Consider the following 15,969-nt stretch of genomic DNA (forward strand, 5'->3'; position numbering starts at 1 on the left):
AACTTTTGTCATTATTGTTGGATATATAAGCTACAATTCTAGTATTTTGATGTGATTGCTGGATTTGCTTGTATTGAAAAGCTATGATATTAAAGAAATATAGAGAGATAATCTTATTTCTTCTTCATCTGTTTCCACAACTCATCTTTATCAATGTCTCTTGTTTGCCTTTCACAAGTTAAGAAGTATGACTCCTTTCAGAAACAACTTGATGTATTGATGAACAGTCAATGGTGTTGAAGTGCATAAGGGTTAAAGCTGTAGTTGAGAGATGTTAGCTGACATAGAGAACAGGAAGCCATCTGAATATTGGAAAAGATGGCTATGTGAAGTTGCTGGAGACTGTGATCAATCTCTGGTTGAGAGGGTTGCTGCTGGAAGGCTATATGTATTGCTGTTTCCTCCAGAATGAACCAAAGTGGTTGTCAGAGAATTTCTACAACTTCACCAGCCCCAATTTCTGGCATCCTAATTCCCATTATTGTAATCCAGTGATATTAATCCCATGGTGCACAGTGAAAAATGTATATGCCAGGTTCTAGAGCTGTCTTGAGGTCATGGTTGAAGCTGTTATCTTATAGCCATAATCTGTTTGATGTTTTTGTGTTTTCTTACCCTGTAAAAGAAGAAGCTTAAACTAATGGTGGTTCTGCTTAGATTGTTAAGTTCCATGTTGGATATTACACCAACCAATCTCTGTGGACATATTAGGCTCAGGTGGTTCATTGCTTATATAAATATATTAAAGCTGATTTTAGACAAAGATTAATATCTTGCTGGAATGTGTGAGAAAAGGAAAGTTTTAAATATTGGTGCTTTGTAATTACACATATAAATAACTTTTGTGCTAACATACAATCAAATGCTTCATATAACATGTTCTTCACAGTACGAGGGAGGGAAGTGTTACCTTTCTTTGTTTGGATCCTCACTGCATCATGATGGATATACAAGCATTCTAACAAAATTATTCAAGTGTTTTTTTTTATGAAAAAATTATTAATATTATATATGTTGATTTATGTTAGATAAACAGAAACCATTTATATTGTGCTAACGTTATTTGTTTATTTACTCATTATTTCAGAAAATATAGTATGCTTTACAATTAGCACTATCACTTCTAACAACGACTACTGCCATTTTTGTCATTGTTGCTTTCATTGCCATTCATATATATTTGATTATTTAACTATTTATTGTATTTTGATATTTCAGTGGGCCTCTATGTTTCCAAATGATCAAGTGAGTGAGCAACAATCTGCATTATTTGTCAAAAAATTGCTTGCAATCGCTGTTTCAAACATTGTCTATTTAAGAGCCATGTTTCCAGAACAAGCATTTGGAGATAGATGCCTTGAGGGTAAGAATTTCCTTATTGATACCAAGTGAAGAACTTTAAACTACTTAACAGTAAAACATTTTTAAAGAAAAATTATCTTTTAAAAAGATCCATTATATAGATATTTATTTCCAAAATATATCAAAGCAATCATTATAATAATTTAATTCATATTTTGAAATGTTTTAGAGATAAGATGTTTTCAAAAATTTTGTGAAGTAGAATAACAGTAGCCAAATGCATAATGAAAGCCAAAATAATAAGACAAGAATGAATTTAACAGTGAACATGTGCTTTTGATGGCTATGATGACTTTACCACAATGTAATTGTTTTAGTACTAAAACACAAACACAGATCAAATCCCTTGCTAAGCAACTGTAGCTCAGGAACAATTGTTTTTTAATTCTTTATTTTATTTCGTATTGCATTTATATTTCATTTGGATTGTTACCTATATGAATAATATAAGTCTGAAATTCTAACTTCTTTTAAATTATTTTTTAGAAACTTTTGAATATTTTTTTTTCATTACAGAATTAAATTTAAAGATTCTCCGAGAAGATACCTCCTGTCCTGGTGCCTGCCAAGTTATAAAATGGATGAAAGCATGTTTTGATGCTGTTGATAAAAAATATGTAATTTAACATTAATTTTTTTAATAACTGAAAAACATTCCCTTGAAAAATGTGGTATTATGCATCTTGTTAAATCTAAAATGTGATATTGATTTACAGGACCAGATACAATATTGGATACAACCTTCAAACACTGGTTCTGAGTCATAGAAAGAATCAAAATCTTATGTTAATGCATTCTACTTCTACCAACAAAGTTCCCATCACAGCATAAGTACCACCCTATATTTCATAAATCATCTGTTTGAGATCCATAATCACCTCTTCTAACAGATGCAAATTACAACGCCAATCCTTGGAACCTGAAATTTGTCCCACTCTAACCCACCTAGTGGCAATCATACAACCCACAGTAACTCTCCTCAGCTAAATAATAACAGACTCACAGCGTCTTTCCACAATACTACCCATGTGAGCACATATACTAGCAACAATACTCCCTCCTAATGGTGACTGGACAATTTGCTGTAGGACAATTGGCCATAGTATTATTCACCATAAGACAATTTGCCATATGGATATTTCACTGCAAGGACATTTTGCCATAAAGCTTAGAAACTTGAAATTGCATTGTTAATTAAATAAGGTAGATAAAGGAATAGTATTTACAGCAGTCATTTTCGGTAATTGCTGAAATGATAATTTGAAAACATAAAGATCGTTTAAATTGAAACTGCATTGTTAATTACTGAAATGAGAATTTAAAAGCAGAAAGGTTGTTTAACCCTTTCATTACCGCATTTATTTTGAGATACTCTGTGTTTCTTTCAATTAATTTTAAATATAACAAAAATTTAGTAAATTAACTTAGTTATCATTAAGCTAATGTTAAGAACATAAATTGTGAGTAAGGTCTGTTGGAAGATTTTGATTCAAAATTTATGAAAACAAGACATTTGTACTACAGAGCTAGAGGTGGTTTCAGCCAGGTTGGTATCAACAGGGTTAAATTTGAAACTGCATCATTAATTACTGAAATGAGAATTTAAAAGTAGAAAGGTTGTTTTACATTTATTTAAAAATAACAATCTAACCTTGAAAATTCAAAGCAAAAAGCTTGTTTTGAGAGGTTGCCGCAACCATTTACATTCTTTTTCTTTCAGTTGAACCTTAAACCCTTATGATGCTGTACACTATTGTCAGTGGTTGCGATAAGCTCATAGATGATTCTAACTTTATTTATAGGCAAGAAATAAAATATGGAGGCAAGGTCTATTGGAAGTGTGTTAATACAAACTGTAAAGCAAGAGTTTATACAAAACTGAATAGTGAAGTGATTTGTATTTGTAAAGTTGTAAGTGAGCATACACATCCATCTAATCCTAGCCAACCAAAAATGCAAGAAGCAATAGCAATTATGAAAGAAAAGGCATTTAAATCCCAGTTAGCTTCAAGATCTTTGATTGGTGCTACATCCATCTTCTTCCAACTATTCCTGGAAGGGCTATCAGGGTACAGTCTTCAGGCACCTCACTCATAGGTTCTTTTCAGAAGCAATTCTCATACATGTTCCTGTTGGATTCTCAAGCATGACTAGCTGAGACTATGGATATTATCCAGCCATCTCATTTTTGGTCTACCCCTAGGTCTCCTTGCTGATTGGCTTGGCTCAACATATACGTCTTGTGATTTTTTTCATGCAATATTCTTATCACATGTCCATAGTACCAGCACTGCAGAAAAGTAGCAGCTTGACCCAGAGTGACTCTTTGATCTCCAAGCACCCTATTGATTCACCTTATTCTAGAGACCCTTCAGAGAAACCCCATTTTGGCTGCTTGTATTCATAATTACTAGCTGGACCTGTGGAAAATTCACTGAAAACATAAAAAATGTATGCATCTGTAAATTGTGTGCTGGTGCCATGAGAAATGTTTCTGTATTGTGACAGTTACAGAATATAGAAAGATATGTAAAACTGATAACTATGTAATCCAACTAAAATATCTCACTTATGCAAACGTAAACAGAATTACTATTTAGCCTTAAAGTACATTATACATATTAAAAAAACCTTGGTTTAGTGGTACGGAACGTTCTTCTGGTATTCTTTTACTTGTTTCTGTCATTTGATGGTGGACATGCTGGAGCACCAGTCTTTAGTCAACTTATTCCCAGCAAGCTTTGTGCTTATTCTATCAGTCTCTTCTGCTGAACAGCTAAGTTACAGGGACGCAAACACTCCAACATCAGTTGTCGAACAATGGTGGTGGGTGGACACAGACACAAATACATACACACATAAAAATATGGCCCAAGGTTATTGTAGAAGACACTCTTTAAAATATAGATTTCAATTTTGTGTAGTCACCTGTTGGCAACTTTTCCTCCCACCCATTTTGTAGGGGGTATTACCCATTTTTCTGGGCTCTTTTCAGAGCTATACCCTGTTCGAAATTTGCATTAGTCTTTGTATGAAAAAAAAAAAGGAAGGGAGGGGTTCTTGTTTGTAGTTTGTAGTTAAACGTACCTGAAGAAAAAACATGATCTCCTCCTTACCCCTCATTAAAAGACATGAAGAGATATGAAAGATGGTGAATAAATACTGGGGGTAGAGAGAAAGAAGAGAGAGCTAACTGTTAGTCATTCTAGAACTCCCAGAATAAAAACGTAAACACCTGAAAGATTTTCCATCTATTCATTACTAAATGTCTTTCCCTCTTCTTCATTGTTGAAAGTAAAGAAGCTAGATCAATCGTATTTCAGTCTGTCATTGTAAATGACTGAGGCTTTCCTTTCTCTGTCCCTATCACTTCATTCTTTTATTCTATGGTTAAGAGAGTGAAGGTACATGGCTAAGTGGTTAGGGGTATTTGGCCCACGATCGTAAAGTCATGAGTACGATTCTCTGCAGCATGCTGTGTTTTTGAGCAAGGTACTGTACTTGGTCTTGCTGCAGTCCACTCAGCTGGCAAAAATGAGTTGTTGCTGTAATTCAAAGGGGCCAGCCTTGTTGCATTCTATGTGAGGCTGAATCTCCCTGAGAACTACCTTATGTATGCATGTCTATAGAGTACTCAGCCACTTGTTGATCAGATAAACAGGAACCTCGTTGTTATAACCGACAGAGTGCCATTTTTTAAAAAGAGTGAAAGAAAAGGAAATGTTCCATATCATAAGGCAAAAATCTCATGTGTTTAGTATAAGCCGTGAAAGCTAAGACGAAATAATTGCTATGCCATCGTGTATTCGCCCTTGACTTACCCTCAGTCTGATAACAACAATCTGCGGGGTTTGGCCTCCAGATCTGTGAGACCCACAAATGCTGCTGTTAGGACTGGATTAACACCCATAGTGACCCCAACAACTAAAAAGATTTTACTCCCTCTCTATAGGATCTTTTTTCGTTTTCTTTCAACCACACAAAGAGCCCAGCCTTGTCATATTCTGTGTGAGGTTGAATCTCCCTGAGAACTACATTAATGATATCCATGTCTGGAGTACTTAGCCACTTCCAAGTTAATTTTATCTTGGTGTGGTAATGAAAAGTGAAAGTGACATCCAATATTTGCTGTGTCTATGAATCTATGTATCACCTTTTCTTTGGATCTATGTATCTACTGTCTCTCTCTCTTTCTCTTTTACTTCCACTGTGTCCCTCCTCTCTCCTGCTTTTAATTTAACAATGTGTGTATGTATCTATGTATCTACTTCTCTTGTGATGTGATAAACATTTAAAAACACAAAACAAATGCCATCGCCATTCACTGTCTCTTTCATTCTCTCTCTCATTCTCTCTTTTTCTCCTACTTCCTCTCTGAAACATTTAAAACACAAAATGAATGCCATCACCACTCACTGTCTCTCTCATTCTCTCTCTCATTCTCTCTTTTTCTCCTACTTCCTCTCTGAAACATTTAAAACACAAAATGAATGCCATCACCACTCACTGTCTCTTTCACTCTCTTTCTTTTTTTCTCTCTCTCTCTCTCTTACTTCCTCTCTGTCCTCCTCTCTCTTGTAAATGTGACACATATGAAAGGTACATACAAAAAGAGCAAATTGGCATATTAATATTATTGATACTTTTTTATTGTTACCAAACATTTATGACTATAGGTGATGATAGCAAGTTTAGCTTTTTTACCCATCCTCTTTTGCATAAGAAAGACAAAGAAAAACAAACAGTGACACTGTAAAATAAGAGTTGTCTACTATATCTGTTCAATAAAAGGCTCAAATTTTCTGACGATACATTTTTCATATTTGATAATATTTTTAAAAACAAAAAATATTCTTGATATGCAATGGCTGCTAGCTTAAGGTTATTGGCAACACCCCCCTTCCCCACACCATTATCACCACTCCCACCACTTGTCATTTTAATGCCCACTTTTCCTTACTTGCATAGATCAGATGGAATTCACTGAGTCAGGTTTTCTATGGCCAGATGCCCTTCTTGTCACTAACACTCACTTGTTTGCAAGCAAGGTAATATTCCTCCAGAGGGAACCTGTGGTAGAGGTAGACCCAAGAAGACATGGGGTGAGGTGATGAAGCATGATCTTCAAACTTTGGGCTTGACAGAAGCAATGACTAGCGACCAAGACCTTTGGCAATATCCTGTGCTTGAGAAGACCTGTCATGCCAAGTGAAATTGTAGTCATGGCTGATGCTGGTATTACATAACTGGCATGTAAAAAGCACCTTTCAAGCATTGGGCCTTGCAGAGGCAAAGTGGCTGAGCTCCTTTCGAATGTTAGGCCTCACAGAGGCAATGACTGAGATCATTGGCATTGTCATGCTTGATCAGAAGACCTATCAAGCCAAGCAAAATCACAGTTGTGGCAGATATTGGTGTCACACTTCATAGTCTTGTGCCAGTTGGAAAGTGCATTAGCCAAGGAGAAGCAGTGCAAGTTGCAGCTTCCCACACCCCACTTTCCCAGAATTCCCATCCAGAGGTCATTAGCTTGTCTACTCTTGTTGTTGAAATTTTCCAACATGAGGAGTTTGTCTCTTCTTGGAACAACCTGGAAATCAGAGAAGAAAAAATCCTTAATCTCATCTCCAGAATCAAGCTGAAATCAACATAAAGAGACAGCTATTGAGAAGAAGGGGTGGGACATGAGCTGTTGACTGATATAAGTGGTAGCCAGATTGTATTGTTCACCAGGGAGGTCTTCACTGCAAAGCCAACACTGGATTCACTGATTTGTAAGATGTTTGCACCACCTTTTCTAGGGGCTTTCCCATATGGGGTGGGCTGTGGTGATCCTGAATAGGCCATCTCAGTCACATCCTACAGCTACCAAACAGCCACAACACCACATTTAATGGATAGGACAATCTTCATGTGAGAGTTGCCGGCATGTGACTCTAGACTAAAGGTTTCCAGCTGACCAAGCCTGCCCTCATCACCCAGTTTACCATCACTACTAGACTTATGGAAAGGAGCAGCGCGGCCTGTTGTTCAAACCAGAGATGGCCTTCATGTGATTTTGTTTAGGGTGGACCATGTGTTGCGATCACAAGGCCTATGCACTTGGTTACCATTGGGATTGGTAACATGAATGATCTGTTTAGAGTGGTTGCAGTGGGCTGCTGGATGTCTCTGATATAATTGAGGTCCACCTTGTCTGGTCCAGTCTATATGGTAGTTTTATATCAGTTTCATTCTTTTAGAAGGAGACTAATATAAAACTGTATTTCTATACTTAGAGCAGCTATAAAGGAGTTTAATTTACTATTTGTGCCATTTTGTAGAACTCTACATCATCTCCCTTGAAATCAGTTAAAATTTGCTGCTATTCTTAAAGTAGATCTGCAAACTGTTGAGAAATGGAGCAAGAAGTGGCTAATAACTTTCAACTCTGGCAAGACCAACTCATGTCTTTCAGTAGGATCCCTATCTTCCTTCCATTTATAGGTCTGAGGTATATGGTGTGACAGTCAAACCACTTGAAGAAAAGTCTTCTTTGAAATTACTTGGTCTTACTTTCTCATCTGATCTTTCTTAGGGTCTTTATGTACAGTCAGTTGGTGGGCCTGCTTCCTGTAAGTTTGGATCATTGTATAGGTCAAAGGATTATCTCATATCCAAGATCATTTTGTATCTTACAAGTCCATAAGTAGTCCTTGTATGGAATATTGTTGTCACATATGGGCAGGTACTTCATCTTGTAATTTGGACATGACATAGCCAGTCTGAGTCCTTTCTATTATTATTACCACAGGAAGTGCTCTGACAGACTCTCTCTTTTCATTCCATCTCACCTGTCTCAAAACTCACATCTTCATCCAAATGTTGTACTTTCATGAATTAAGGAAGTCTTTCTATGATCACAGCTTTTTCCCTCAAACTGTCAGACTGTGGAACTCTTTCTATTTTCATTGTTTTCTCATAACCTGAACTCTTTCAAGTCTAAATTAAATTCATACCTTTCTTCTTAATTTCTCCTTCTTCATAGTGCCTTACACTAAGTGGCTTCTCATCAAGTTAGCTTGTTCATAAATCCCATTTTTATTTCATACAGAAAATCTTTCAAAACCGATCTCATAGTGATACTAATATGTAATTGTTTCTTTTATAGAAGCCAATTGTATTTAATTGGTTTTCTTGTAATGACATTTGTAAATTATCAGCTGTTCTGGAATGTTCAAATTGTTTTAATCCTTCTTAGCTTTGTTTGGTTTAAAAAGTGTTTTGGTCTTAGAAGTCTCATAGTGAATTTTATGCTTATGCTTTCTTGCTACTAGATGGGCACTGTTTTTTTTTTTGTTTCTTTTCCCTCTTTGGGTTAATTTTTTGTCAAAGCAGCATCACGTCTTATGACACTCTTGTAATGATTAACTAGAGTTTGGCATGAATTTACTATTTTTTAGACAGTAGTTAATCACATCACTTTCAATCTGGAAGTTTTGGCCATGCTTATCATGTGAATTGCATTTTGTAAAGCACATTAGGTAGGGAAAAGAATTCAATGAAATATGAGGACGTTAGCAGAATATATCAATCTTAGTTTCAGCAAACATTGGACATGATCTGAATTAAATAGACCATCAGAGGACCAGATTACTGTGATAAAGGTAAGAGGAGAGGAAGCAAATCTTTAATGAAAGAGTGTAGAAATTACAGTGGGAATTTTATGCATAGTATTAGTAATTGGTAGTGATTTTACTCTTTTAAAATTTTGTGATAGGTATTTAGTATTCCTTCTGTGTGATTTGACTTATTGGGTGGCAAAATTTCTGCAGTGCTTCAACTCTGTAACCTTTTACACATGTTAACCCTTTCGTTACCAAACCGCCCAAAAAATTTTGGTTAATGTGACCAAACCGCCCAAAGCCGCCCGAATTTACCTATTCATATTTAAATGAGAATATCAGAGCAAATCTCTTTAGTACATTCGTGAAAATACGTATTATACTTCGTAAAGAGTTCAACTACAGTTTTGTACAACAATCGAAGTGTAATTTTAATTCCGTGAATTTTGGGAGATTTTTTTCCGAAATTTGTTCCTATTGTGTTTTCAAAATTTGTAATTCTGACAAAAAATGGATACGAATTTCATTATATCAAGCAGTGAGTCAGAATTCGAAGGATTTTCTACTGAAGACCTTGATAAATCTAACTCTATGACTGAAAAAAAAAAAGCATGTGGTATTTGATAATGAATCTGATGTTTCATTTTCCGAAAGTGAAAACAGTGAATCCGAGAGCTCCGACAGCGATAAAGAAAATGAATTGGCACCTGAATGGAGTGAAAATTTAAAAGCTGTTTCTTTCGGTGATTTTTCTGAAGAAACTGGACCAAGCCACAGACTTTCCCAGAAGAGTAAAGCCTTAGACTATTTCTTTTTACTTTTTCGAATGAGCCTATTTGAAATCATTACGGCGGAAACGAACCATTACGCTAAATGTAAACAAAACGAAAGAAAAGGATAGTTAGTGGTTTCCCATAACCTTAAATGAAATTAAGACTATTTTGCCATAAATATTATTATGGGTATCAGAAAGTTACCCAGAATAACAAATTCTATCGTAAAATTTTGTTGAGAACATTTCATTAAATTATCTTCCAAAATTCACGTTAATATATTGATAAATAAAAAAGTTATAGTTGTTTAATGAAACCAGACTAAATTTATGATTATGTTAAAAATTAATTGAAACACATAAGGGGTGTATTTTGGTCAGAAATATAGTAACGAAAAGGTTAATATCTCAGCTCATTGCTAAAAGGGCCAGGTTGCAGGCTTTTTGAAAATGTGTCAAATTTTAGTATACTTTAGTATATTTGAGTGTTGTTATTTAGAAAGTGTTAAAATGTGGTGAAATTGTATATAGAATTTGCTTTATTATAATAAAGCCTTGCAATGCATTTACAGCTGCTATGCTAATTCTATATTTTGTGTGTCCTCTTATATCTTCAACATTAACACAGGATCAAAATAAAATGATCAAAATCATGCTGTTTGTTGTATTAATTCTGTCAACAACTTTGCGAGCACTTTTTAAAAATTTGCATGTATAAATGATTAAATCATAAGGCAATATCATCAATAAAATGTAAGCTGTTTGTATTTTCATTTCACATACTTTTTTACAATGTGTTTTTCACAAAAATATCTGCTATTAGTAGACACAGAAGTAGAGCTAATGTAAAACTATTTTGGCACCAGAATCTGTTTTCACTCAGGAGTTAGTATTATGATGAATTTTTAAAAAAACTACTTATGTACTGTTGTAAATCACAAGTATGATATTGTAAAATGCCTTCTTAAAGAATATGTAAAATGGATATCATAAAATTCCTTCTTAAATTGAATTTCATTAATTGAATTGTGGGTTTAGACATAAATTACTTAAATATAAGTAAATCTCTAACAGTTGTACTAAGTTATAGGCTTCCTATCTAATGAAATTATTCATCGTTATAAGCACAGAGGACTATCAGAAAGTTATACAAGATGCCATTGCATTATCATAATAAAATTTCATACAAATAATGTACAGCTGCTTAATGTAACAATTGACAATGAGGATGATCACTGGGAAATATATGAATCTTGCTAATATAAAAGAAGCCAAAGAACTGCCGTTAGAATCAAAACTTATGTGTGAGGACATTTTAAACTTTTTAAAAATGTGTTTCTTTTAACCTGTTGAGTTGTGATGAAAGAAGAATAAATAAATAAACATATTAACTTTGAACAAATGTCAATCTCAAAGGGGGAGATGTTGCGGCCAGAGTCATTGGCACCCCTGGGGGATTGGTAGAATGGATGATAGGTGTTATATCATCAGATTATTCTCTTGTCAGGTCCTTCTGAAAAAAAGAGATGAGTCTTTTTATAAGAGCACTGATTACCAGCCACATTTAAATTCACAGGCATGTACACAACAAGCTTCTACACTTTCCATCTACCAAATTCACTCACAATGTAGTAGGTGACCTGTGACCATAATGGAAGACACTTATCTAAAGTACCATGTTGTGGGACTGAACCTAAAACCATGTAATTGTGAAGCAAACTTCTTAATCACACAGCCATGCCTTCAAATAGTTACAAATGTAGAAAAGAAGGATATTTTGCAAGATTTTGTCAATTGAAGTTTTGTCATAATGTTAATGAGGTTTTAAATGATATTGATTCTACTGAGTGTTAAAAACAAATGCTAAAAATAAAGAACAATTGTGTAGATAACTCAAGATTTCGCAAACGCAATAGAAATATTGATTTAAAGGTGAATGCTAGGGTGTCATGTGCAATAATCCTATTTTCAATTGCTTCATTTCACGATATCATATAAAGATTTTTCTACACGGTGATGAATGTTGATATATTGGAGGTTAGCTGGTGTAGCATTCATGTTTTGCTGACAGCCAGGTTGTCAAAAGAAAATCAGCTAAAATTATTTGCATAACATAAGTTCTGGTGGTCTTTTGGTGGTAGTATCTGTTAGAGTTAGTCTAAGAATTTTGTTTGCTGTCATGCTTTATCACTATGATTCTACCTATTACTTTCAAGTGTCTTTACTTGTCAATTGCATCATGTTTCCCAGTATCAGCTTGCTGTTTCCTGACTGCTGACCCAATCAAGTTTGTTTCTGTGTTCCTCCAACTCTGATCCATTACCTGTAGTTTGCTAGTTTTTTGATTAGCATAATCAAAGCTTGACTGATTTTCAATCAACAACTTTTGATTTGTTAGAAATTCTGCTGCCATTAGTCAAAGAGTACAATGTATAGTTGTTGAGAATTGTTGGTTACACTTTTCTTGATGCCGTCACACCCACACGTTGTTGTGTCCAGGTTCTAAAAATTCCTACAAAATGATAAGATTTTTGCTGACATGCTGACATAGGCGCAGGAGTGGCTGTGTGGTAAGTAGCTTGCTAACCAACAACATGGTTCCGGGTTCAGTCCCACTGCGTGGCACTTTGGGCAAGTGTCTTCTACTATAGCCTTGGGCCGGCCAAAGCCTTGTGAGTGGATTTGGTAGACGGAAACTGAAAAAAGCCCATCGTATATATGTATATATATATATACATATATATATATATATATATATATATATATATATATATATATATATATATATGTGTGTGTGTGTGTTTGTGTGCCTGTGTTTGTCCCCCTAGCATTGCTTGGCAACCGATGCGGGTGTGTTCATGTCCCCATCACTTAGCTGTTCGACAAAAGAGACCGATAGAATAAGTACTGGGCTTACAAAGAATAAGTCCTAGGGTCGAGTTGCTCGATTAAAGGTGGTGCTCCAGCATGGCCGCAGTCAAATGACTGAAACAAGTAAAAGAGTATGCCAAAATCCTGGTTAGAACACTATTTTGAAACCAAAAGTTCCAAGTTTGAATTGCAGTAGAGATCTGCTACAGCCCTTTCACTTTGGGATTGACCATAAAAGATATAATTAAAGTTAATGGTTTTCAAGCTCATATTGACTTGTCATGATACAAACTATTGTGTGATTAATTCAATAAGACATATTCCATTTCACTTAGATGATGAAGTTTATGATAAGTTGCAAAGATTAGAAATGATAGGTGTTATATCATCAGATTATTCTCTTGTCAGGTCCTTCTGAAAAAAAGAGATGAGTCTTTTTATAAGAGCACTGATTACCAGCCACATTTAAATTCACATATTAAAAGCATAAACTTTTTTGATGCTATCAATTGATATAATTTTTTGGGGTATGACAGAACATTTTTCTCAACACTTGATTCACAGCAAGCATATCAACAAATATGGTTAGCTAAATATCCAGTGTATTTGTGTTATTAATACAACCAATAATCAGTACTTAGTGAACATACTTCAAATGGGTTTTCAGAATTCAAATGACTTGTTTCAGAACTGTATGGAGGCTGTATTAAAAGGGATCAAAGGAGTCAGAGTATATCCTTATCTGTGCTACCACTGAACCAAAGTTAATGAGCAGAGAGAATGTTGTTGCTAGATTAACTAAGGCAAAATTCTCAGTCAATAAAGAAAAGTCATTCTCCTGAAGAACAAGTCTGATTTCTCTTGGCTTGAATATATGTGAAAAGAGGATTACTCTTGAAAAAATATAGGCTCTGAAATCAAATAAAGAGAATGGTAATTTAGAATTCCTATCATTTGTCTTACCGAAGCATAAATTTTATAGCTATTTTCAATGGAAAACCTGAGCACTCATACTGTGAATGTATCAAAACTTGCAATAACTAGAGTTATCTCACACCTTTCTCCAGTCACAATGGAATTAATCAAACGATGAAAGGTAGGCTTACGGAGTAGTATTGTGTGTATATAGATTGCAACACTTTCTCTTAGGAAAGCAATCATTAAGGATCTAGATATGTTTCAACAAGCTTCACCAAATATACCTAAATGGCTTAATTCTTTCACAACATTATTTCAACATTAAGCACATTTTTAGAAAGAATATTTCAGATTTTGGTGCACTTTCATGTTTGACACATAACAGCAATAAGAATTGTCATATAATTTTCTTAGCATCATCTTTGAAGAAATATACTAATCATTGAAAACATTCTCAAACAATTGAATACTTATAGATTTAAAAAAGAAAAAAAAAAACAGGAAGAAAGAATAATGCTGTAAAGTATTCCAACAATATTTGGAATCACTTTCAAATTTGGAGTTTTCATTTGCTAAAGAGGAATTTTTTAATCTGAGAACAGTTTGATGAACATCTTATAGAGCCACAGTATTAACTAGAATACATGGCACTTATATGAGTAGTTAGTAAATGATTAAAAAAGTACAACTCTGTGTTTGGTGGTCAGGTTTGGCTCCATTGGAAAATTTTAAAAATTCTCTGATAATTATCAAAAGTTAAGACTGCATCTAATAAAAGTTAATGATACATTGTCGGTTTGTGGGCCCTGGAAATGTGTTCGAATGGATTGAGCAGAATATTGGTAACATTTTAATCATTGTTTATTTATACTCAACATAAATTAAAACATTTTGTATGCCCACATCATACAACTGCAGTAGTGCAAAGCAAGTTGATTGAAGTCTGCTCTTTTCCTTCAAATTGGAATAAAGGCATCATGCCTGAGGAAAGATCACCATGTAATAGAGTGGCTGATGCAGTAAATATTGTTCACTGTTCTTCATAGCTTTTGCCATTTTATGTACAAGGTGTCAGTGAGAAAATTATTCAATAGGAAATGTAGAATTTGTTTATTTCAATAAATTTTACATTGTTTATGATATTAATTTTTGTACATTGTTATTCTTAAGATCTTCTTTATCACCCTTCTTGTACAGCAGGATCATATTTGACTCATTCCATTACGAAGGTATTGACCCTTCCTCTAGGTAGTGGTTGAAGTGTAAAGCAAGGATTTTCCATAGCTGCTCTCCATCATCCTGCAGCATTTCATTTGTTATACCATCCTTGCCTGGTACTTTTCCTTTCATCAGTTTGAGAGCTCTCTTGATTTCACTGATCAGAATAGATGGTACTTTCTCTCCTTCACTTTCCACCAATGGAGGCGTGACCACTGCTCTCGATTTCAAGAGGTTTGTGTATGAGGTTTTGCAGACTTCTTCCTCACCTCTTCTGTCAGTCACTGTATTACTGTTCTGGTTCTTCAGTATCGTTACTTCTGTTCTATAAAGCATCATCTTCCTTTCACATTTCTTGAAGCTTTTCCTTTCTTGTGTGGTCTTCAGGAGTTGAAGTCATTCTCAAGACATCATCTTATTGCCTTGCAGAGAACAATATTCTACCAGATGTTTTCCATCTCTATTCATGTTTCTCTGCTTTTCCAGCAGCTTCTTTGCTCTGAGATCCTTCTTATCTCCTACAAAACTACAACCAAGCTTTTCTTCAACTTCTGGATCAGTGTCTCATAATTTTCATCTATTTTCTCAAGCTGATCTCAGGATTCATTCCTGATGGCTTCCCTCAGCTGTTCTTCCTTCATGACCTTCACATGTTGTTCCCTTGATGCTAACTGCAGTACTTTTTTCTCCCTTCTCTCATCCAACACAATCTTTGGCCGCACATATATATCTCAGTCAAGAAGTGACTATTAGGTGAGAGATGGAGAAGCGTAAGAGCAGGATGGAGAGCACTCAACTTGGTAAAGGATGTGCTGAAGGTGAACTTAGACAAGGCAATTTGTGCCAATTTATTCAACAGCATAGGCTTCCCTGCAATGTTATATGCATGTGTGACTTGGGCCTTGATGAAAAGAGAACATCTGCTTATGACAAGAGAGCCATGGAAAGGTTGACGCTGGGAATCTTGCTAAGAGATCACATCCAGAACAAGGAGATCAGGGAATGTAGGATGTTGTTGCAGAATACCACCATGCAAAGCTACAATGGGCCAGTCATGTTGCAAGGTTCATAGACAATTGGTGGATCGGTGCAGTTGTTGAGTGGTACCTGCATGACTAGAAGAGACCATTCGGAAGACCTCCAATCAAGTGGGATGATGATTTAAGAAAGATGTTTGGAATAATGTGGAGAAGAATGGTAAGAGCATGAGGCGAATAGAGCAAA

General features: G+C 35.1%; 1 protein-coding gene across 3 annotated transcripts in view; it reads left to right on the forward strand.

Moving 5' to 3' along the window:
* The window catches only part of LOC115212167 (HORMA domain-containing protein 1-like), a 557,209-nt gene that overhangs the window by 103,365 nt on the left and 437,875 nt on the right, over positions 1-15,969 (forward strand). For all 3 annotated transcript variants that reach the window (XM_036502711.1, XM_036502710.1, XM_036502712.1), the window contains 2 exons: positions 1,219-1,363; positions 1,879-1,979. In XM_036502711.1, the coding sequence (XP_036358604.1) occupies positions 1,219-1,363; positions 1,879-1,979 (246 nt within the window). The remainder of the gene's footprint in view (positions 1-1,218; positions 1,364-1,878; positions 1,980-15,969) is intronic.

Source organism: Octopus sinensis, linkage group LG5 (assembly GCF_006345805.1).
Source record: "Octopus sinensis linkage group LG5, ASM634580v1, whole genome shotgun sequence".
NCBI lineage: Eukaryota > Metazoa > Mollusca > Cephalopoda > Octopoda > Octopodidae > Octopus > Octopus sinensis.